The sequence below is a fragment of the Diplotaxodon limnothrissa genome, linkage group LG11 (genome assembly GCF_057381915.1).
Source record: "Diplotaxodon limnothrissa isolate DT_005_m linkage group LG11, D_limnothrissa_male_GT1.1, whole genome shotgun sequence".
NCBI lineage: Eukaryota > Metazoa > Chordata > Actinopteri > Cichliformes > Cichlidae > Diplotaxodon > Diplotaxodon limnothrissa.
In genome coordinates, this window is record NC_140606.1 from 30,007,568 (window position 1) to 30,031,716 (window position 24,149).

Genomic DNA, 24,149 nt, shown 5'->3' on the forward strand with positions numbered 1-24,149 from the left:
CAAGTATAATAAATTGTGGCAGTGGTAATTACATAGAACCCACCAGTAAATTTCACTTCCATTTACATTTAGATTAAGGAATATTTCATTCCCATCAATCTGCAGTGAAAGACCAATGTGTGCATGACTTTGCCCATATGCAGACGCAACTGGGAACTGGGAATTTTTTCTTTACCGCTGAATGTATTTATTATTATCTGTGAGCATGAGTGTGTGTGTTGCCACTTACAGTACCTAAATGTGTGCGCATAAACTATGCACTTGTATGGGGCGCCGTTTGTAAACTGAAACATGCCGAAATTAACAGCAACATTTTTCCACATTTAGCTCTAAATCTTACAAAAACATGTTTTTTCGAGTCATTTTTTACAACATTTAGTATAATATTTGTAACTTTTCAAAACAGGATTTTAAATGTTAAATCTAAATGCTAAATGTTAAATGTAAATATTATATTTAAATGTAAATGTTAAATGTTAAATGTAAATATTATATTTAAATGTAAATGTTAAATGTTAAATGTAAATATTATATATAAATCTAAATGTTAAATGTTAAATCTAAATGTTATATATAAATCTAAATGTTAAATGTTAAATCTAAATGTTATATATAAATCTAAATGTTAAATGTTAAATCTAAATATTATATATAAATCTAAATGTTAAATGTTAAATCTAAATGTTATATATAAATCTAAATGTTAAATGTTAAATCTAAATGTTATATATAAATCTAAATGTTAAATGTTAAATCTAAATGTTATATATAAATCTAAATGTTAAATGTTAAATCTAAATGTTAAATGTTAAATCTAAATGTTAAATGTTAAATCTAAATGTTATATATAAATCTAAATGTTAAATGTTAAATCTAAATGTTACGGGAAACTAAATATTTAGCTAATATGCAAATTTATTGTACGGGTCAACGGAAATACCAAAATAAAAGCTTCAAGAAAACCTCCCGCGCTAAAGTGTGCCGGTCGCGGTCAGGTTCTGTGTTTGCGCTCCTCTTACGGTCACTTTTGACTGCCATGAGCTGCTTCGACTATTCCCTACCAGCATGTCCAGCGATTTAGCTGAAAACATTGGAAGAGCCGTTTTGTCGGCCATCCAACGATTCAGCGGTAATGCACCCTCGACCTCACAAACGCCGCAGCACTTGGTAAGTTTATTGTATAGCATTTTGGACGGGTTGATAGCAGTGTTAGCAAAACTAGCAAAGCTAAATTACTTAGCTAGTCCTCAATTATTTCATTTGGTAGGCAGCAGACAGAGATCGAACATCATACAACTCTATTTATTTATTTGGTAGGTAGGTAACAGTCGTTCTTGATGTAAATGTTTCCTTAGGAATCCAGCAATGCACCTGGACCAAGTAGACCTGCCGTCTCCACTGGGATACCATACTGCTCGGTAGGCCTTCTTACACATATCATTTAATTCATTTATCATGAAATTTCCCCTTGTGGGACTAATAAAGGTATGTTATCTTATCTTAGCTGACTGGTTTTGATATACAGTCAGGTTCATAAGTAGTTGGATACAGACACATTTTCTAATGTTGCTTCTGTACATTACCAGAATGAATTAAAAATGAAACTACTCCAATGCAGTTGAAGTGCAGACTTTAAGTTTTAATTCAGTGGGTTGGACTAAATGAATGCATAAAAATGTGAGAGGGAAAAATTAATTTGTAAACACAATCCTATCATTTCAGAGGCTCTAAAGTAATTAGACAAATTAAATAACTGAAAATAAAATGATAATTTCTATTACTTTATTCAAAACCCTTTGTTGGCAATGACAGCCTGAAGTCTTGAAGTCATGGACACCACCAGATGCTGGCATTCCTCCTTACTAAGGCTCTGCCAGGCCTTTACTGCATTGGCTTTCAGTTGCTGTTTGTTTGTGGGCCTTTCTGTCCTAAATTTAGTCTTCAACAACTGAAATGTATGCTCAATTGGGTTAAAATCCAGTGACTGACTTGGCCATTCAAGAATATTCTATTTCTTTACTTTATTAAAGTCATGGGGTGCTTGGACTGTATGTTTTGGGTCATCTTCCATCTTTATTATTAAATGCTGCCCAATCAATGTGACTACTTTTAGCTGGACTTAAGCAGACAAGTATGTATCTGAACACTTTCAGCTGCTTCAGTCCTGTGTCACATATTCAGTAAACACTACCAGTGCCACTGGCAGCCATGCACGCCCAAACCATCACACTGCCTCTGCCATGTTTTACAGATGATGTGGTATGCTTTGGATCATGAGTCGTTCCACCCTTCTCCATACTTTTTTCTTGCCATCATTCTGGTAGAGGTTGATCTTGGTTTTATCTGTCCAAAGAATGTTTTTCCAAAATTTAGCTGGCTTTTACTAGATTTTTTTTTTTTTTTTTTGTTAAGTCCATTCTAGCCTTTCTATTCTTGAGGCTTATGAGTGGCTTGCACCTTGCAGTGAACCCTCTGTATTAGGGCTGTTCGATATGACGATATGAAAACATCTATCATTTCATATTATACGCTATCATTTGTTCTGTGGTGTCGCAAAATAAATTTTACGTCAATATTTTTCATCGTTTTGATGGTCACTGTAGTGGCTGTATTAATTTCTTAATTTTCTTTTTTCTGTTATGTTCTCTTTGACCGCATGTTGTCTGTTCACAGTAAAATTTTCAAAATGCAAACACTACGTCTCAAATCAATTCCAGGCCTTTTATCTGCTTAATTGGTAATGACATCATCATTTTAATATGGATACCCTAAATTAAAGCTTAGTCTGCACATCATGTCCATGATATAATTTTGATTGGAATATGCTTCAGTAAACGGGCAACAAAATAAAACTTGTTAGGGTCCAAATACACACTGACCTAATTGCAGGCCTTTGCTACTCTAATTGAGTGCTCAAAGCACTTTATACAACAGATCTCATTTACCCATTCACATGCACAGATTAATACAAGCACTTTTTCTGTCCAACATTCGCACACAGTCATAGTCGGATAAACTCATTGGGAGCTCTAGATTAGAGCACCTGGGAACTGAATCACCAACTTGACCAACAATCACCAAATGCTAATCTACAAGATACAAAAGGTTCAGTTTTCTGTGTAATGGGTAGACAATAGTAAGATGGTCTGAGTCTACAGTTTGTTTGTTTGTTTTTAATGAACAGATAACAGAAACCTTACGGATGTATTGTAATGCATAGGTGTCTATCTGTATCTGTGTTTGAATTCATTTCAGGTTCCTCTTCCATCAGTTCCTCAAGCTCATGCTACGCGCTCACATTTTGTGAGAAAAAACAAGACCTGCAAACACTATACAAAAGATGTTGTGTGCTTGCCCTTGTCTTCAACATCAACGTTTCTCATACCGAGAGGAGATTCACGAGCAAAACTAGCACAAGATGGCCTTATTGGGAAGATCTCCTTTACATCTGACTGGTCTGAAGCACAACTTAGAGAAGAAATAGCAGCAATCTTCAGAAGAACATTTGCACTGTCAACTGGCCAGACATTCCCTTTTGAGTATTTGAGTACAATTAGAGGATGTAAACGACTAATGAAACCAAATGTTTCTAGCAGTTTTCTTTGGGGTGGCCAAGAAGTTGGCTCGATTTGTTCCACCACCTGCCTCTATATAATGGCAGGGATACAAAAACCTGCACAGGTAAACATTTTATATTGCAGTGCAGAAATATTTATTGTCTAAAAAGTGAGTCTGTTCCCTTAACATAATTTTATTAATTGTATTAATTAATATTGCAATTTCAGCAGGTGTAAACAGTTTTTAGTGCAGCCATGTGCCTCTGTGTTACCAGTGATTTGGTGCAACTGTATTTGATTTTATGTAGAACATGCTTTCTTTTCCCTCAGGAGGAACCAGAAGAGCTGTCTGATAGTGACTTTGAAAGTCCAGTCTGCCGGAGAAGACGAGGTATGTGATGTGAATGAAAACCTAGTGAGGTTCTAAGCTCGATGACCAGTTAGATTTTGTTACTGCAGTGCGTAATAATTCCTGGGGGGTTTGTTTGATGAGAGCATCGTTAATTTGTCCGATTGGGGCGATCGTGGCTCAAGAGTTGGGAGTTTGCCTTGTAATCGGAAGGTTGCCGGTTCGAGCCCCGGCTCGGACAGTCTCGGTCGTTGTGTCCTTGGGCAAGACACTTCACCTACCGCCTACTGGTGTTGGCCAGAAGGGCCGATGGCGCGATATGGCAGCCTCGCCTCTGTCAGTCTGCCCCAGGGCAGCTGTGGCTACAACTGTAGCTTGCCTTCACCAGTGTGTGAATGGGTGGATGACTGGGTGTGTAAAGCGCTTTGGGGTCCTTAGGGGGGACTAGTAAAAGTGCTATACAAATACAGGCCATTTACCATTTTAATGTTTACGAATTATCACAGGTGATTACAGCCAAGGAGGAATATGTGCCCAACTTTCACTTAAACTAATATAAGGATATATAAAGGCTGTTAACATTATGAAGCAAGTCATGCTGACCTTCTTTCCTTTGTTCAGTGCATCATGCGTTGTCTACAACACCAGGTGAAAGTGAGGCCAAGCATCAGGAAACAGAGAGCTGCATTCAAGAGAGTGAAAATGAGGGACAGGCAGAGGGACAGCAGATGTTTCCATATAATGTGGCAGAATTTGTGTAAGCTGTTGTCTAGGGGTTAAAGAAATCCTTCATTTTAGATGTTGTTTAGGATATTGTTTTGATGCAAGTTTCCAATTTGCATGTTTGGGGTTTTTTTGCTGAATGACTGCAACTTTAGGATTTACATTAAATTTTTTTTTTTTTTTTTTTTAATGATGTAGTGTGAGAAATTCTTCAAGGCTGACATGTTTTATGATTTCTAATATCTCTTATCTACTTAGCCCTATTTTTCTGGAGGAAGATGAAGCTCTTGAAGAGGCAATTCAGCGTAGCCTCCTAGAAGAGTCTGATAGACAGAGTGAAGTTCATATTTCAAGGTAAGATTTGAAAGTAACCTTTGATAATTGAATATTTTATTTGCATCTTTACTTGCATCATTTTTTTGCAGTTACACAATTACAAAGGTAATTGCTCATTTCTGACTAATTTAATATGGACTATCACAACATAATTATATGTTGTAACTCTGTGCACTTCAGTCAAATGTACAGCAAATTTCCATTTTTCCCCAAGATCTGTTTGTCATTGTCCCTTTTTTATATAGGTCTTTTAAGAAGCTCAGCAAAGAAGAAATTGAAGGTCTTCTTAGAGCTCATAGTGAGAAAGTCATTACACCAGGAACAAGACAACTCCATATCAGTCGAGCCAATGTGTGGTCGACTGCTTTGCGTCAGTTCAAGAGACCCAAGTTTGCAGAAAGCTGTGAGATGCTTTATGTCACATTTGCAAGCGATGAACATGATACAGAGGAAGATGCTGCTGACCTTGGGGGGCCAAGGCGGGAGTTTTTCCGTTTACTGGTGAAGGCCATCTTTCAGGACAGTGGTGCTTTTGAAGGTAATAGGATTTCACAGTCAAACTAACTAACTTACTTACTTACTCAAGGCCTAAAGGCTTGTTGACGACACTCGTTTTTATAATGTTACAAACGCAACAACCACCTGATCTGAACATTGTTTGACAGAACATTAACAAGTTAATAAATGACTACAGATAATAAATCTGTTATGTTCTGTGTGTCTGAAACAGTAAAAAAAAAAAAAAGTAATACATTTTTGTCTGTCAATCTCAAGATATCAGTTTGGGGTCTGTACAGAATATACTTTTTTGTGTGTTATTTTTCAGCTACACCAAATGGATGCACACTGAAATTTAACATCCTACACTTGCAAAATGGAGTATATCGAACCATTGGCAGGATGTTGTCCACGATAATAGTGCAAGGTGGAGAAGCACCTGCCTTTCTCTCTCCACATGTAGTAGACTACATTGTGTCAGGAGACATTCTTCAAGTACACCTAACACCGGATGATATAGGTGACCCTGAGTTAAGAGAGAATCTGAAAAAGGTGAATTGCAATATTATAACAAGAATATTGTAATATTTCCTATATTCACAAGTCTTCTGGTCTTCTTTTATAATATATAATAAATACACTTTTGGTTATTAGAGGCAATTCCATGTATTATATTTTCAATTTGTTTCCTTTTTGTTAAAAAAAAAAAATATTGGTGAAATACAGCCAAATAAACCAAAACAAAAACGTTTCGAGTCCAATTAAAATGAACCATCTGCAGTATTTGTGTACACTGGTAAAAAACAAACATTTAAAGTGTTTTTCTTAAATATTTAGGTTGTAAATGCAACAACTCAACATGATTTGGAGGAAGCAGTCAGCTGCTGCGACTCATGGCGATATCAAGTTGAAGGTCTTCCACTCACAGTCACCATGGCCAATAAAGATCTGTTTGTGAAAAATGCAGCTCTATACCTTGCAGTTCTGCAACGGCAAAGCTGTTTCGATCAACTAACTGATGGCTTGTCCTACTATGGAGTGAGATTTATATTTTTTCTGTATCAATTGGTCATTATTTTATAATCATTTAGAGTGAGCTACTTTTTATATTTAAAACTGGAATTTAACCATTATTTAAACTTTTCTGTCTAGATTTTATCACTCCTGAGAGAGAACCCCAGTTTGCGTGTTCTGCTTGACCTATCGGGGGAGGACAAAGATCTGACAGCCAGTTTAATTGCTGGGGTTCTCAGGCCAAGCTATTCTGTCCTTGGGAGCAACAGAAGAGTTAGAGAGGAGCTGATGGTGGTCAAATTTCGGGAATTTCTCCAGTGTGTCGAAAGTAAGCAGAAATTCACATAATGTAGTCTGGCCATGAAACAATTCGGGACACTAAAGTAAAACTTTGTCTTTTTATGTCACATGCGCGCACACAAAACAGGAATAAAGATGTATGATAGCTTACAACTGACAAGCAAGGCAAAGACAGAACCTCTGTATTTTTTATAAAAACATTAGCCATCATTTAGTTGTTAGCTCAAGCTTTAACTATTTTAGTGTCCCCAGGTTAACGGTGGTTTTTCTTTGTTTTTAGATGAAGAGCTGAGAGACTCACTTGGAGAAAGGACTCTTACCAAGGATGAAGAGGCATTTGTGAAGGCTTTGAGGCCTGGTCACATCTTGGCTTTTGCCACCGGGAGCAGCAAGGTTCCAGCCATAGGTTTTCAACCAGCTCCTAAAATAACATTCATTCACGATGAAAGCAAACATCTCCCGATTGCACACACATGTGCAAATGAGCTTCAGCTTTTTGTGAATGAAACAACAATGGCTGATGATGATGCTTTTCATTACTGCTTCTTAGTAGCACTCATGAATGGAGCTTTATTCAGCACCATCTAAACATGTTCCAAAAAAAGTGAAATTAAAATGGTGGGTTTGTTAACTCTAATCCTGTTCATTAATTGTAGTTTCAAGTAACTTTGCTTCATACAAGATAGTTGAAATGTAATAATTTTCAAAGCTTCAATAGATTTATAAAAATGCTAACTCTGTATTTTCAACGACAAATCAATAAAGTCACTGGTGTAATACAATAATTTTATTAAGCTTTTCTTTTTTAAACAAGGACACTTCAAAACAGTTTATGCACAGAGTATACTAAACATGCTTTGTAGAACAAGCCAGGATTACTTAGACATCTAACAGCAACATTTATTAAGACTATTGCAACTTTACAATGATTAAAACAATACTGTAGATAATCTTGTGAATTGATTTAAAGACTGACTGTTCCGTGTTGATAATTTCCACTGTTATACTGTATTACAGTGTGAATTTGATCTTTACTTCAATCTGAATAACTGGTTTTACCCATAAACTAAAAGTGGTTGTAGCCTTCTGAATAGCCTATGAGTCACTGTCAGTCATTAACTCTGAGTCCTTATGTGGCAGGAGGCATCACTGCTAGAGGGGAGGGGCTTCTGCAGTAGTACAAAAACTGCATTTGCTGTACAGCATTTAAGAATATTAAGTGTCATCACTCTTTAGAACATCACTGGTATCCTGTGGTTGAGGTCACACATTTACAAGTTTGTTAAAAATATACTGCTGTGTTCGTTGAAACAATGTTTTACCATTATTGTTGTCTTCTTCAAAAGGGTGAATGCTTGTATATAGCTCTTGTAAATCGCTGTCATTTAATGGGACAAACCTACTTTCAGAGTTTGACAAGGAGGGTATGGAGACCTCTGCTGTAGAAAGTTCTGGGTTGTGACGATGAGACACATGAGTTCCGCAGGCAAAAAGCTGGATGGGAGTTCTATTACCTTCAGTGGAAACAGAGTGATTGTTATATCCAGCTTTGAATTCCTTCAAAGTGCGGTTGATTCGTGGTAGAAACACATAATGAAGGCAAAATAGGTCTGTTGCATTTTCTAAGTCTAGGATACCAAGTGATTCCAATTCATAAAATATAGGTGCATAAATGCGGCTACAGTTGTTGTTTAAGTCTCGGTTGAAACGCTCAATCCTCTGGTTGTGCACAGAACTTCCCATTAAGACAGAGCTTTCACCCCTGCTTGCTCGCATGTCCTCCCAAATCTGAGCATTCTCTCCTCCGTGATCAGTCCTGATATGCAGGGGTCTGCCAAATTGTCCAACAGCTGCAGTAAAGAGGGCTTTCACAGTCTCAGCTCGATTATTGCTGGAGCACCGAAGAAACATCAACATCCTGCTGTATCCATCTATTGCACCATGAACAACAAACTTCCAACGAATCAGTTTGTGATTTCCATCTATGTGCCATATGAAATTTGGATGAGGCACAGAATATACTCGCCGAGCAACTGCAGTTCTTCTCCTGGATAGAACACCAGCCGAGTCCACCCTCCGCAGTGACTTTCTTACGCGCCATCTTTGAACCACTATGTTTTTGGAACGCAGATGACCCATCAGCATCACTTCTCCAACATTTGGATGTTCAGTTTTTATCTGGGACACTATCTGATCTAACTCATGGTCACTGATTACATTGAATTTTGACTCTGAGATATTATAGTCTTGCAGTAACTTATACAGAGTGGGCCTGGAGATGGAAAGGATAGATGCAGCTTCAGTAAAAGATGTTTTCAGGGAAAGAACATTTTCCAATTCCTCTTTGGAAATCTGAAGCCTTCCTTGGTAACCATCCTAGAACACGGCACAGAAAATCTCAATGAGCACAATTCTATAACAAAAGATGGGTAATTTGAGGCAATTGTACTGTGACAGATTAGCTAGAGTAATATTTTATCAATAGTTTTAAAATATGAAAGTGAGCAATCAAAAGACACTTCAGAGCAAAAACAGTAATAAAATATGACGTAAAACTTGTGAATGTTGTTGGTGGTGATGTGACACTGCTAGTGATGGACCCCTAAGAAGATGAAATGTATGTAGAATCAGAATCATTACTTTGACAGGATTTAATTTAAGGTGACATATTACACCAAAGAAAAAACAGAAATTAGTCAGCTAAATGATATGTGTAAGAAGGCCTACCGAGCAGTATGGTATCCCAGTGGAGACGGCAGGTCTACTTGGTCCAGGTGCATTGCTGGATTCCTAAGGAAACATTTACATCAAGAACGACTGTTACCTACCTACCAAATAAATAAATAGAGTTGTATGATGTTCGATCTCTGTCTGCTGCCTACCAAATGAAATAATTGAGGACTAGCTAAGTAATTTAGCTTTGCTAGTTTTGCTAACACTGCTATCAACCCGTCCAAAATGCTATACAATAAACTTACCAAGTGCTGCGGCGTTTGTGAGGTCGAGGGTGCATTACCGCTGAATCGTTGGATGGCCGACAAAACGGCTCTTCCAATGTTTTCAGCTAAATCGCTGGACATGCTGGTAGGGAATAGTCGAAGCAGCTCATGGCAGTCAAAAGTGACCGTAAGAGGAGCGCAAACACAGAACCTGACCGCGACCGGCACACTTTAGCGCGGGAGGTTTTCTTGAAGCTTTTATTTTGGTATTTCCGTTGACCCGTACAATAAATTTGCATATTAGCTAAATATTTAGTTTCCCGTAACATTTAGATTTAACATTTAACATTTAGATTTATATATAACATTTAGATTTAATATTTAACATTTAGATTTAACATTTAACATTTAGATTTAACATTTAACATTTAGATTTATATATAATATTTAGATTTAACATTTAGATTTATATATAATATTTAGATTTAACATTTAACATTTAGATTTATATATAACATTTAGATTTAACATTTAACATTTAGATTTATATATAATATTTACATTTAACATTTAACATTTACATTTAAATATAATATTTACATTTAACATTTAACATTTACATTTAAATATAATATTTACATTTAACATTTAGCATTTAGATTTAACATTTAACATTTAGATTTAACATTTAGCATTTAGATTTAACATTTAAAATCCTGTTTTAAATATGAAAAGTTACAAATATTTTACTAAATGTTGTAAAAAATGACTCAAAAAAACATGTTTTTGTAAGATTTAGAGCTAAATGTGGAAAAATGTTGCTGTTAATTTCGGCATGTTTCAGTTTACAAACGGCGCCCCATACAAGTGCATAGTTTATGCGCACACATTTAGGTACTGTAAGTGGCAACACACACACTCATGCTCACAGATAATAATAAATACATTCAGCGGTAAAGAAAAAATTCCCACACAGATAATTGTATAAATATTTGTATCCTAATTTCATACTAATATATGTCAATTTGAATGCACTGTACGGAAATTTGATTGATAATGGGGCAATATTGTATTATCTATGATTTACTATCGTGTGACAGCCTCAGAGACACATTCAGCTTAATAATAGAGTTTAGAGTTTCTTTTTATCATTTATCAAGTAAGCAAGCAAGCAACAAAGATGCCAATTACACTAATAACAAACGATCGATGTGAATCAAATGTGAATGACGTGATCTTAGCCTTGACATCACCTTAACAGTCAATAAATGTGGTCATGAATTTAGATTAGTGTTTCGGAAAAACAAAACAAGGCAACTGTGAATTCAGAATACCAAGTTAACGGAGAAGATGGTTTGGTTACTGCACGTGTGATGCTGAGCCATGGTGAGGCAGAATCATCTGTGGATCAGCATCAAGCTGAAGGGTGATGAGCAAAAGTTGCATCCAGAATGAAGGAGTTTTCATACTCAGTTTCTGTGAAACAGAAAATGTTCAGTCCTTTAAAAAAGCTTTGTACAACCTTAAAAGGAGATATTTTTGACAGTTGGCTGGTGTTGAATGTTCAGCTGTGTGTTGACACGGTCTCACAATCATCCCTGGTGCAAATGTACATGTTTGCAACAGTGTAGCTTAACAAACTACAAGACCTCTGCAATAATGTCCTCTCGACAAACGAGAAAGTGGAGCTCTTTGACCAAAATGAAATCTTTGATGAAAACCAAGCAGAGCACATCAGCACAAACAACTCTTACCTACTGTCGAGCACAATGGTGGAAGCTGATGATTTCTGCTTGTTTTGCAGCCATGAACTCTTCTGTATTCCAAACTATTTAAAGTCAAATGTGCAAACGTCTGTCTGACAGCTAAAAATTGGTCCATATTGCTTCAGTTTATTGCTGCTAAAGGTGGTTCTGAACGTTATTAAATCATGAGGCATACTTATGTGGACTCTGTGCACTCCTGTGAAAGTCTTGTTTTTCACAGGACTGAATGCAAAAAAAAGCATCTGACAATCATACTGATCTTTCTACACAGGTGGCAGTGTTGACTTCTTCCTTCCTGCCCAATAAAGAGTCAAAGGTGATTCGTACAAATGTGGCTTTTGGGGTTACTTCTAATGAAACTATAAAAGAAACCAGACCTTAGATTAATAGTTATACTGGGGACATTTTGGGCTCTTGTTACTACTATTACTACTACTATTACCATTTTGATTCCTATGAAACCAAACATCACAGGCTCATATTTAACCATTTCCAAATTATTCAATTTAGAATAATAAAAGGAGAGCGAAATCAACATCTCTCTCTGTCTGTAGCAAAGGAAATTGGGGCCCAGAGAGAGACATCTCAAAGATATTTTTAAATATGGCCACGTTTTTGTTGTAAAGTTCAATGTGTTTCAGTCTTATTGCTGAAATTCTTAAAAGTTTTGCTTCAAGAAAAGGTGCTTCTCCTTTTCTTTGTCCAGTCTTTGTTAATCCAAAGGTTATTGATGGTCATATATCTGTGCCAGAGGATGGCCTGTCCCTGGATTTTGGAGGTTAGGTTATTATCTCCATAGCCTCCATGCTCACTTTTACGGTGAATTGAAAGGGTCTTTGCTTGAGAGTGACAGCTGCACAAAAGCCTAGAAAAAAAATAAGTAAACAAAGCAAATTCAAAAAGTATTCAGGACATTATCACCGGTAATATTGCATCAGTACATCATTATTGAGATGCCCCTAACTCTATTTTGGTTAATACTGTTTCTTCCATATGAACATTTATATATTAATTTAAACCCTCTCCACAATTGCATGAAATGCCTAGAGCTTCGTTTAGCGGTCTGTCTGCAATTTAGATCAGAAAGTATCGGTCTATTAAGAGCATGGAGAACATCTTCTATTAAGATGTCTTTATGTTTATCTGAATTTCTTCTGGGTGCTGCAAGCGATTACCAACAACATACAGTGCGGTCAGAGCGACTCACAGATGATGGTGTGTCTCAGATAATAGCTCAGGTATGTCGTGTTCATAAACTGAGTGCGGCATTGGAAAAGAGCTTCGGCTTGCCTTGAACTGTGCAATATTTAGCTGTTAAAAGAAATCACCCTTAACCACCCCCTCTATGGAACTCTGGTCTTGTTTATACGAGTGGTACAGAAATGCTTCTGTCAGAATATTTATCTGCCTCCACACGTACACAAATTTTTTGCTCAGTATTTTCACACTGATGCCACGGTGGGTGTTTAGAGGAAACCCACTTCTGGTGTCCCACACACACAGACATACCACGGGCACACAGGCGCACACTTAACCAACACTGGATCATAATGCATTCAGAAGCAATCTCATCCGCTGTGCATAAAAGACAGCAATATGCGCCCAAAAGCTAACTGTAATATTTCAAAGGTTTATAAGGAGAGAAGAAAGCGAGGAGGGGGAAAAAAGACCCAGAGGCAGCAACAGGGGGAAATAGATACCACCACGAATTTGCCTTCTCCCTCTGCTTCTCTCTCTCTCTCTGTTTCTGTCTCACTCACTGTCTGCTACTTGCTCCAACTCCCCCACCCGCCTCCCTCCTCTCAGTATTACTGCATCATTTCCAACAGTAATGAGTGCACCAGGAGCAGGGAGAGAGCAGGGGAGAGGGGAGGTACTTCAGGGAATTAGAGTGTTTAAAATATACACATTGGCTTTCCTCTTGTGGGTGATCAGTGCAAATAGTCCCCCCCCCCCCCCTTCCTGCACATATGCCCACTATTACCAGCAGGTAGTGAATCAGTGCACAACACCTCTGCATACTGTGCACCGTCTGATCCCCAGCATTACTGTTAACATTATTAATAACCGCAAAGAAGCTTGTTTATCAGACACCATTTTTAAGGGTTTGTATCACTGTGTTGCACTACATTATTGTTTAGGTTACACTGTTTTGCTTTCACTGGCACTATAAGACGTAGAAAATGCATTACTTAGCAGTGCTTAAGTGTGTAAGACATTAACTAAACCTTTTGCTAGAAGACAGCATGAAGGTAATTTCCTGTGTGAAATTGGTTTCTTTTTTCGTGTGTCAAGGAAAAAGTATTCCCAGGCAGTAAAGTGGTTTAAAAAAAACAAAGAAAGAAAAACACCGGTTTTAGTAATCAAATCCTTTACTTAAGTTAAAGTATGGATCTTTATTGAAAATATCTGATTACAAATAAAAGTCCTGCATGGCAAAAGAAAAAAACACTACTCGAGTGAAAGAAAATAAGTGAAAGCAAAATGTAGTTAAAATATTAAAGCAAAAGAACTATTCTGGTGCCTGTGATTGGTACATTATTTTACTGAAATGACATCATTGGATTATTATTGGAGGAAGCATTAGTGTGTAAGCAGCCTGTTTCATTTCTAGCTGCTGGAGATAAAATTAGTTTGAGCTGCTTTATAAACAGATTTATTTATTTGTTTATTTATTTATTTATTTGAATACCAGATAAATCTAAGAAGTTGGGAGGACTAATGAGAGAGGAGAGCAGAGGCACAAAATTTGTTTTCATTTTATGGACTTTATGTCCAGTCCTTGATATTTTAATTAGATATCTGACCATTCGACCTTTTATTGAAACAAAACCATGCAAAAAGCTGAAAGGGCAAAACAAAGCAGCATTTGGTGAACCAACTCACAGACATCTGAAATGTGGCTTTCATTAACTACACACTGCTTCTTTGTACAATATCAGAAGCCAAAAAGGTGGGAAACTGAGTTTAACCATGTGTTGTTTTGTATTTTTAAAAGTTATTATAGCATCTATTATGTAAAAATGTCTATAGGGACTAAAACAGACTAATAAAAGACATGCAGATTTCTCTTAGTAGAAGGAAGAAGTAGCAAAAAAGAGTATAAATAAAAAGCACAAGTACCTCAAAACTGTACTAGAGAAACATAATTGGGTAAATTTACATTGTTACTTCCCAACTCTAGAAAGATCACACACTCTGGTTCATTCAGATTGGCATTAGACACATGTGAATGAACCAAGTGCGAATATCTGCTGGCATTTATGGTCATGTGAAAAAGAAAAGATTTCACATGACTGAGGAAAAAACGAAGGACATCCAAAGGAACTAAGGGGGTAAGTTGTTCCAGGTGCTGATAACCATTAGCTGATAATTAGCAAGTGTATCCATCTCTATAAAAGCAGAAGATTTGGCAGTTTGCTGGTCTGGACATAAGCTCACAATCATCCCAGAAGTGGATGTCTTAGCAGATTCATCCCAAGGTCAGACTATGCAATGCTCAGAGAATCTTTTAAAAAAATAATCCAAAATCTACGTCTCTACAGGCTTCAGTTAGCGTGTTGAATGTTAAAGTTTGTGACAAGAAGACTGAACAAATATGGGTTGTTTGGAAGGGTTTCAAAAAGAAAGCATCTTCTCTCTAAAGAGAACATGGCAGCACAGCTTAGGTTTGCAAAGTTGCATCTGAAGGAAAACACAAGAACAGTGTCCTGGACCCCTGACAGTTGGTATGAGGTGCTTGTGCTGATATGCTGTCAGTGTGATAAAAGGCCAGTTTAGGACTGATTAATGTCAAACTTAGATATGTTTGGTACCAAACCAGGAAGCATATAAATTTGGGGGGTGTTTTAGGTTTTTCCTTATCCAATGTTACAAACATCCACTATGAAGGACACTTAAAAATAAAGCCTCATATCACAAATATATTTTACTTTGTTTTTCTGTGCAATCACACAACTGAGTGGATTGGTAGATAGGTATACTGGACACGTTTTGCCGTTCTGATTTTTTTCCTGTGCTGATTGCAGTATTGTTCTTGAAGACCCAGCTACATGCTGAAATGCATCGGTCAATTAAAAAACTTCAAGTGCTGATGGAACGAATGGCTGGAAAAAAGAAAAGAATTAAAGTGTTGAAATGGCCCAGTCAAAGTCCGCACCTCAACCTGATTGAAATGGGACCTTAAGAGAGCTGTGCTTAAACAAATGCCCACAAAACACAACTGAACTGGAGCAACATTGTTAAAAAAAAAAAGAGCAGGCCAAAATACCTCACAGTGATGTGAGAAACTGATAAAATCATACATCATTAATGCTGCCGAAGGTGACTCTACAAGCTGCTGAATCATGGGATGCATATAGTTTTTCACAGGGCTGCAAAGACTTCTGCAAAAACTTTATTTTTCACATGACTGTATGTGTTCCTGGCGCCCAGTCAGTTTTATTGTCATTAGGGGGTTGTGTTAGTATTATGAGCAGAGGCAGCTGGAGGAGAAAATTGCGACAGCAGCATGATGTTTGAATTTAGACTGCAGAGGAGGTAGGGAACAGGTATTCTCATAGGGTTTTTTGCAGCCACATACTTACATACATGTTCAAACACTTACTGTTGACCCCAGGATGTTCAGAAAATAAATTGTTCACAGGGTTAGCCTCACAGCAGGAAATGAGATTCATTTGAATGAGCAGAAGAAACACTGCTGCGATAGGGAATGTGCATGCAAACTTGAACACTGGTGGAAAAATTCACGATTAGCCAACACTTCAGAAATATTGCCTACATGAGCCCAAGTACATACTCCTTTAAAAAAGGAAAAAGCATAGGCAGACACAGACATGATTTATATCATATAATTATTTTTACTGTCACCATGAATCACCAAGTTTATAAGAACAGACATGCACAAGACTTTATACGAAGTATTACACAAACTGAAACACGATTTCTGATAGATGTCGTTCATAAAGAGATAGAAAAATGTGAATTTAATGATTGAAAACCTTGACATAACTTAGATGCGTTATGTGCAAGCAGCCTGTAAGTAAAATCTAAAACATCTTCCATGGTTAGTGCTTAATCTGGAGACCAGAATGTGCCTCAGAGAGAATCAATAAGGTTTAATTTAAGTTTTGCTTTGGAAAGATTTTTGAATAAAAGTTGTGCCATAAAGAAGTCCCAAGGTTAGGTCTGTATCACAGAATGTATGGCCTCCCATTGCTTATTATGTTGATGCATGCATCAGATTAAAAACAGAGGTGGGCTGTTGTAACCAAAGATGAACCAAAATAGATTGTTTGCTTGTCTGCTGTTACTTAATAACACAAACAGACACCCACAGAAGCAAATCTCTGCCTGTGATACAGGCTTGCACTGGGTGGGTAAATGTAATTACCGATCTATCAGCCAGCCATGCCGCAAGCACTCAATTGACCATTATGGAGTTCCAGAGGACCAAAGAGCAGCATCACACTCTCTCGGACTATAATGAACTTAAACCAAAACCCAAGTGCATCTGAGACCAGTTCATGTAATAATGCTCACACATGTTCAGGAGGGCTGAGAAGTGCAAGAAAACTGGCCTCTAGGACTAGAAAGAAACTTATTGAAGAGGAAAATGAGTCGAGTGCAGAGCCACAACAGTTTGACAAAGAGTAAGAGGCTGCTGCGGACATAATGTTTGCAAATCAAGAGCACAAGGATCAACCACAGTTGTGTGCTACAAATATGTGGAAGCCCAGATGTCTCACAAAGAGTAGATTTTGCTGCTGCTTTTAAACTGAAAGTGAAAACGGATTTTTTGTGTTGTTCGGATTTCGTCATTACATATTTGTTGTCCTTAAAGCTTTACTTACCCCTGCGTTAATAACAGCAGCAACGGCAACAATATAAAGACTGTCAAAAGTTACACGATCAGCATCTGAATCTGTCGGTTTTATCATTTATTGCAAAGTAGAAGTTGCTTAAACTTCGTCGTGGGTGTATATTACCATCCACCCACACAGAAAACACGAAAAGCGAGCAAAGTGGACTTCACTTTTTTTAAACGCGTCCTTTGGTGTCCTCTTTAGTGTTTACCTCTAAAATCCAGAGCTGTCTGCAGCGCTCAGGGTTGACGTTGAGCACAAAAGGCACCCTAATCCCAGGCTGAATATGCATGACGCGCCGTGCACTGCTGTGGGTGTTCGCGGTTTAATTTCAGCACCGCGTTAAGGAACAGCGCCATACGCCGCTGAGACACACCGTGAGCCTCAGCTGCTGCTTGTTCCAGAGCTGCTCTTTGACGGCAACCGGCGCAGTTTGACAGGCCGAGCCGGGGAAATACGCTTTTATCTGTAATCAAATCATCAGCCCCGAGATTGCAAGTGAGAGAGATTTCCTCTCCCCCACCAGACGATGCCAGGATCTTATAAAACCATGACGCTTTAACTTTCGCGCCTTCAGTGTGTGTGTGTGTGGGGGGGGGGGCATGAGAGGGAGAGATGGACGTCAACACGGGTTGCCATCGGTGGGTTTAAATCTTTAAATCACATGAAGGATATACAGTTCAAAATAGATTCTCCCATTTCCTTGTTGATGCGCACAATAAGAATTAAAGAAAAGGGAAGAGAAGCTGGAAAAAAGAGAAAGTGCGGGGGGGCTTCAGTTCGGAGTTACTCAAGCACAACATGCACTGAAGTGATCCCCGTCCATCCCAGACCCACGCGGACACGGACTGCATATTATAGTCTACAGCAGACAGAAATCCGGTCCGGTGCAGCCCCCTAGGAGAGAAAGCAGGCACACACGCACGCACATACAGATCGCGGGGGTGAGGAGGGGGGAGAGAAGAAGAGAGAGTGTGTGTGTGTTTCTGAGAAAGAATCTGAGCCACTTCCACCTGCCTGCGCTGGAGAACGATAATAACAACTAGCTCTGCTCTGGATGGATTTACCGTCCCTCCCTCCAAGCATCGCGGAATTTCATTCACAAGACAGGTGACTGTAAACCACTCTGCCAATAAATATAGAGCAGAAGGGAGGGAGGGGGAGGTGTGTGTGTGTGGGGGGGGGGGGGGGGGGGGAGACAGAGAGGTCAGATGTTTTCCCTTTCTTTTCTGTTGGAGGTGCGTGAAGAGAAGGCGCACCTGCGAGAGTGTCTGCTGCACTCTTCTTTACTGAGAACTCAAATTGGGGTGCCGCTGTTGCTGTTTGGCTGAGGCTGCCTGCACTTTACAGACTCGACCAGTGGACAGGGGGGGGGGGACGGGGAAGAGAGAGCGAGAGGAGGGGTGAGCGAGAGAGGGGGTGTGTGTGAAACAGAGACTGGATGGATCCCTCTCTTCCTCTGGCACTCCACAGGCGCTCATTCATTTATTTAAGCCTGGCCGACGACAGCATGCCAAACGCAGACTCCAGCATCAGAGCTCGGTCAGTAGGCTCTAGCATCCTCATCTATGAAACTGTCTCTCATTCTTTTTAGTCTTTTTGTCTCTTCTGTGTTCACGCATTTACACGAACGCGCGCATCTAAGAAGCAGGTACAGTCTTAATAAACAGCAATTCTCCTCTCTTGTCTTTTTCTCGCGCAGACAGAGACTTTCCAACAGAGGACAGCAGGAGTGAGACCCCCCTCCTCTTCTCGCACCGCTCCGACAACGTTCCTACCTGCACAGCCTCCCAGCAGGACTTGACTTGGCGCTCATCGGACACCGCCGACACCCAGGACCAACGTGGGAAAAAAAACATTTATGGGCCCCAAACCTCGCGAGGCCCCCGGGATGGCGTGCAGCGCGTGCTACTACCTGGTTATCAGCTCCACACACCTGAGTAATGGACACTTCAGGCGCGTCAAGGGAGTCTTCAGAGGACCTCTGTGTCCATCCGCAAACAGTGACTCACCGGTAGGACAGCATACAGGCTCTGACAGATTTCTCTAGATGTGTGTGGGTTTGAGCAATCAAGTTTGAAAGAGTTCAAGTGAAGTGTTTTTTTTCCCTCTATTTTTGGAGATATGGGATTTATAACATATGTAAAGTTAAGTGATGTCATAGGAAGTCCAAGTATAGGGAGGAAAATGTGTGTGTGTGTCCGTGTGTGTAAACTGTGGGAGAAACACTCAAGTGCCCAGCAGACCCAGCCGTGCTGTCATACGGTACTGAATAGGTGAATATTTCTGCAGAGGATGATAATTTCCTGAGCCTTAAGGAGATTTTTTGATTTGGGGGGGGGGGGGGGGGGGGGGGGGGCAGGAGATGTGAATATTTTAAGCTTAGGGAAAAAAATTGGTGTATCCAACCATGAAGCCATTGTCCCTCCTTGCCCCCTTCTCCCTCTCATGGCTATGGGAATTAAACGAATCAAATTACATTAGTTCTTTGAGGAGGAAATGAGTTGCCCTGACAAAAATAGGCCTAATTACCTGGGGAGTATTTGTACGTGTTTGTTTTCTCTCTCTCTGTATGTGTGTGTGTGTGTGTGTGTGTGTGTGTGTGTGTGTGTGTGTGTGTGTGTGTGTGTGTAAGAAAGAAAGAGAGAAAAACCAGTCTAGGCTTGTAGAGTATAGTTTCCTGACCTTTCCACGCTGCTCATGATTCCTTTGAGCCAAGAAACTGGCATTCAGTTGTAAACTGTCTTTCAGTGTATTTGAGGGTCTGTGCATGTTTGTGTGCACACCTGTATGGATAAAGGAATATGTGTAGTAGAAAGGGTTTTTAAAAAAAAAAAAAAAAGAGTAAGAGTAAGAGAGCAATGAAAACAAGGCATAGAGAGAAGCAAAAGAAATGGCAGCAAATGTAAATATGTATGTGATATTTTAGACCGTGTGAATTAGGGTGGTCTCTGCATCTCCATATCTCTCGCCGTTTGTAGCCTACGTTTTGCGTTTTGTGTGTTGTACATCCAGGAGCTGCTCCAAGGGTCTCTGGTAATCACACATTATTCATGAGCTCTTAATGTGAGACGAGACAAACTGGCGGAGCTGATGACAAGTTTGATGAGAAAGGAGGAAAGGAGCAGCTGGTATGTGTGTATAAGTGCGTGAGTGTGTGTGTGTATGTGTGTGTTCATACTGAAGTCATTACCAGTCTGTCATGTTCGGCCCGCGTTCACTGTGTGATGGGAATGAGCGAACAGTGTTGAGCAGACACAGTCAGACTGGCAGAGATGGTGCAAGGAATATTCTTGCAAACTTTTAAACACACGGAAATGATTTCTGTGCGTCTGCCACACAGTTTAGATTCAGCATGCGCAGCACATGTTTCCATTTCTACAAATTAGGGCTTCTTCTGTTGTATTTGATCATTTCTCAGAACCCTCTTATCTTCTTGTAAGATCATTAAACACTCAGTCTTTATTGCTCCTGCAACAAGTTTAACCTCCTCCCAGAAATCACTCTAAATTCTCAAAGGAACTCTTACTTGAATTCATTTGAAGCTTAATGACTATTTTAGGCATGTCTATATTTTTAGACTAATGAATGCATAGGCTCCCGGGCAGCCATTCTTTTCCAAATTCGGCATGTTATGAAGAATCGTTGAACTACTTGTCACTTGTTTGGGATAAGTAATCCGTTAGAGTGTAGTATGTCTTTTAAAGATTTGTCAAACTTTCATGACACACATAGGATGAGCTTACAGTTGTTTCCCGCACACCAAAATCCGTTAGTATCCTCATCCTTAGCATTGAGAAAGTACGTGTGAAGCAGTTTAATACCAGATTATACATTGGGTGCAATTGGCCTAAGTATAAAGGATATATTGTATCCAGATATATGTTGTGTAATATCAGAGTAATTTAGAGGTTTCTGGAACAGTTCTGGTGCAGTTTTACCTTTTTCCAAGTTGTATGGAGGCGAGGAAAAACTCTAAAGAGGTCAAAGCTCCTGCAGTGGTTACGTAGTATATAGAACAACTTTACTGCGTGAATGACGCATATCACCTCCCAGGCTTCATTGGGGTTATTATGATAAAGGTTTAAAGCTAAGACATATCAGATGGTGGCAAGGATGTGTTCAAAGTTGCTAACTAATCAGTTTTATATGAATTGATGGACACGTGGGCTATGCTGAGATCTCTGCTATGTTATAAAGTAAGACTCAGAGTGAAAGTTAAAAGCAACATAATGTCTTTTACCTGCACCCAAGCACAGAGGCTCTGTCTGGGTGCCCAGTCACTCAGCAATAAAGACAAAGAGGTGCGCCTCTCTCCCCGAGCGACTGCAGAACAATATTGGAAACAGATTTGTCACGAGGTGGTTAATAAGATAAAAAAGTGGAAGTAAAATGTCATTAAAACGTGCTTTGAGAGAGCAGCACTCAAGCTGAGATTGGATACATTTCCACATTTAAGGAACAGATATCACATCACAAAATCAATAAGTAATAAACAACAACCCATTTGATTCTCTTTTCAATAAAATGCTAATAAGCTGTAGGTTTATATGTGTATATACAACAAACCTAAGCCATTATGATATTGGGAGTTTTCACCCTTTTGAAAATTCACATTAAAATAGAAACACACAGGTGCGATCCTGGCAAAATGCTACTTGATTTATACCATATGATAAAAGCAGAAACAATATGAAAACAGCAAAACTGCCATCATCATTTTATTATTCACACCTGGGATTTACCTGATGTGATACGGCATCATGGCTTCAGCATAAAAGCCCCATGATTATAAATAGTTGAACTGTTACAGTGAACCATCAAAACAGATAAGACACTGAAAATTAGGAATCTCTACAGGCCACATTTCAAATCTGTAACCCTTCAAATATCATCAAAAAGAAGAAATCCCATCAAAGAAAACCATTCAAGCAAAAAACATGAGCAGCAGCTGCTCTGAAGATTCCCTTTCACCCGTAGTATACAGTAGATTCAAGCGTTCCTGACAAAAAAAAAGAAGAAAGAAAGAAAAAACATTGAATCCATAGCAGCTTACAGGCTTAACTGTAGCTGACCTCCATGTGAACAGACAGAGACAAGTAAAAATAGAAGTTAGAATTTTACTGAATACATTTTTTAGACTACAAGCTCTGTTTTTCAGGTGTTATTCATGGTACGAAGGACATCATTTACCTCCAAGGCCATGTCCAAACTAATGAACATAAATCTACATGTGGAAAGTTCAGCAAAACGCTGGCCAAGCATGTTTAGAAGGTCAATAAAAAAACCTCGCTTTCAGATTTATCCATATTAGTTTAGACAAGGCTCGAGCCTGTCAGCATGATACAGAATCTGCGGTCGTGGTCAAGGAGTTCAAATGTGACTGCCTGCGTTAGGTGAAAGTTAGCCCTTCAGTCAGGAACCAGTGAATTGAACGCATCTCTTCAAGGTGGTTAAACATGCTGAGCAGCATCTTTTGCCCCCGTCCGTCCTGTTGTAGGGAACGCCACGCCAGGCAGAACAGCAGACGCTCTTTGATTTAGCTCAGATCAGTTGACTACAAAGGATTTTACAGCTGGGATTTGTCAGGAGTAACTTCTTGTGTCTACACTTTGATAAGGCGGCATTAAGCAAACACTGGGTGCCAATCAATGCACACATTGCCCCCTTTTTTACCACAAAAAAAAGAATTGTGTTTGTTAAAATCCTTTTGTTTTGTTGCTTAGTTAGCATCCACACAGTGTAGCATGGGAGATCTAGATTGGGATTTTATTTATTACTACTTTATTGCTACCAATTAGTCACTGCGATAGGCCCCTTGGATGTTTCTAACTTTCGGATCCTGCATGTATATTAGTACTTAATCATCACTGATGAGTCACTCCTAAATCTCTTGTTAACACCTCAAAGGTTTTTTGGTTTTTTTGGTTTCGGCGTCAACATTGAGGGAGGACAGCAGGAGCGAAAAGGTGTGTGCAAAGAGGACAAAGTCATGCATGATGCTTCTCTCAGTTCCAATGGATCCAAACTGTCTTTCTCTCGCTTTCCTTTACACACACACACATACACACACATTCACGGCTATAATATTCTACTAGAAGTGGGGGTGGACTGTGTGTATGTGCATACTTACTGTTCATCCCCTGAAGACCACTTTGATGTATATTTCACTGCCGTTGCAGGAAACAGATCACTGGCTATCCAGCACGGTGTCAAAGTGAGTGCCAATGCGGCAGTGTGTGTGTGTGTGTGTGTTTGTGACTCCACATTTGCTCCCCCCTGTTTTCATTGATTCCACAGGGAGCTGAACAGTGTTTATGTAAATGAGGTGGCATTTAAACATATGCCCCGAACAATTACCTTGAAACAACTGTTTAGCTGCACAAAAACAGTGCCGTGTTCAGAGCGAGCCAAGTGGTTAGCTTTAAATATTAAGCCATAATAAGGGGACAGAGGTGAGATGAGCCAGCCGGTTGGCTATTTAGCTTGCTAGTTTTCTCGTGGACGCTAATGCATTCCACAAGAATCTAACCCAGGGGCCTTAAATGATGATCATAATAGTAAGTGATCCAGCCTCAGTGTTAAAAGGACTCAGACACTCAAAAAAATGAAACGTTGACTTTAATTAAAATTATTTTGTCAACAGGTTCCACGAAATTGAATTATGTTAGTTTAAAGCAAAAATCTTTAGTTCATCTAATTTAAAAAAACTACTTAAGATTAACAAGACATATTTAAGACTAACTAAATCAAGTTATGTTGTATGAACATAGATGATATATTTTCAGGTTAGATAGTTTAGA

General features: G+C 38.9%; 3 protein-coding genes across 4 annotated transcripts in view; 2 read left to right on the top strand and 1 right to left on the bottom strand.

The window, feature by feature from the left end:
* The first annotated feature begins 939 nt into the window (after nucleotides 1-939).
* Nucleotides 940-7,365, top strand: LOC146623134 (uncharacterized). Its single transcript, XM_085365706.1, has 11 exons — nucleotides 940-1,167; nucleotides 1,356-1,418; nucleotides 3,256-3,681; nucleotides 3,888-3,948; nucleotides 4,528-4,663; nucleotides 4,888-4,983; nucleotides 5,211-5,503; nucleotides 5,792-6,015; nucleotides 6,301-6,501; nucleotides 6,616-6,805; nucleotides 7,058-7,365. The coding sequence occupies exons 1-11, from the start codon at nucleotides 1,066-1,068 to the stop codon at nucleotides 7,363-7,365; spliced, it is 2,100 nt and encodes a 699-aa protein (XP_085221832.1). The 5' UTR covers nucleotides 940-1,065.
* A 502-nt stretch (nucleotides 7,366-7,867) lies between these two features.
* LOC146623135 (uncharacterized) lies at nucleotides 7,868-9,983 on the bottom strand. The gene is made up of 3 exons (XM_085365707.1): nucleotides 9,756-9,983; nucleotides 9,505-9,567; nucleotides 7,868-9,153 (listed from the first exon to the last, which is right to left on the bottom strand). Exons 1-3 carry the CDS (start codon nucleotides 9,855-9,857, stop codon nucleotides 8,041-8,043), a joined length of 1,278 nt encoding a protein of 425 aa, XP_085221833.1. The 5' UTR covers nucleotides 9,858-9,983; the 3' UTR covers nucleotides 7,868-8,040.
* An 8,418-nt stretch (nucleotides 9,984-18,401) lies between these two features.
* Nucleotides 18,402-24,149, top strand: part of znf804b (zinc finger protein 804B) — a 46,387-nt gene continuing 40,639 nt past the window's right edge. Inside the window, exons 1-2 of one of the 2 annotated variants that reach the window (XM_085365710.1) lie at nucleotides 18,402-18,456; nucleotides 19,049-19,360. In XM_085365710.1, coding sequence (XP_085221836.1) covers nucleotides 19,208-19,360 — 153 coding nt within the window. In that variant the 5' untranslated portion in view covers nucleotides 18,402-18,456; nucleotides 19,049-19,207. Of the gene's footprint in view, nucleotides 18,457-18,843; nucleotides 18,889-19,048; nucleotides 19,361-24,149 lie in introns of those variants that run through there. The other variant, XM_085365708.1, reaches the window with a different exon arrangement.

Excerpts from the sequence above, each read along its gene's own strand:
- LOC146623135 (XM_085365707.1), bottom strand. The coding sequence starts at position 9,857 with ATGTCCAGCGATTTAGCTGAAAACATTGGAAGAGCCGTTTTGTCGGCC. Across the intron at positions 9,568-9,755 it reads CACAAACGCCGCAGCACTTG|GAATCCAGCAATGCACCTGG; the intron begins GTAAGTTTATTG and ends ATGTTTCCTTAG. Across the intron at positions 9,154-9,504 it reads CTGGGATACCATACTGCTCG|GATGGTTACCAAGGAAGGCT; the intron begins GTAGGCCTTCTT and ends GCCGTGTTCTAG.
- LOC146623134 (XM_085365706.1), top strand. The coding sequence starts at position 1,066 with ATGTCCAGCGATTTAGCTGAAAACATTGGAAGAGCCGTTTTGTCGGCC. Across the intron at positions 1,168-1,355 it reads CACAAACGCCGCAGCACTTG|GAATCCAGCAATGCACCTGG; the intron begins GTAAGTTTATTG and ends ATGTTTCCTTAG. Across the intron at positions 5,504-5,791 it reads GGACAGTGGTGCTTTTGAAG|CTACACCAAATGGATGCACA; the intron begins GTAATAGGATTT and ends GTTATTTTTCAG.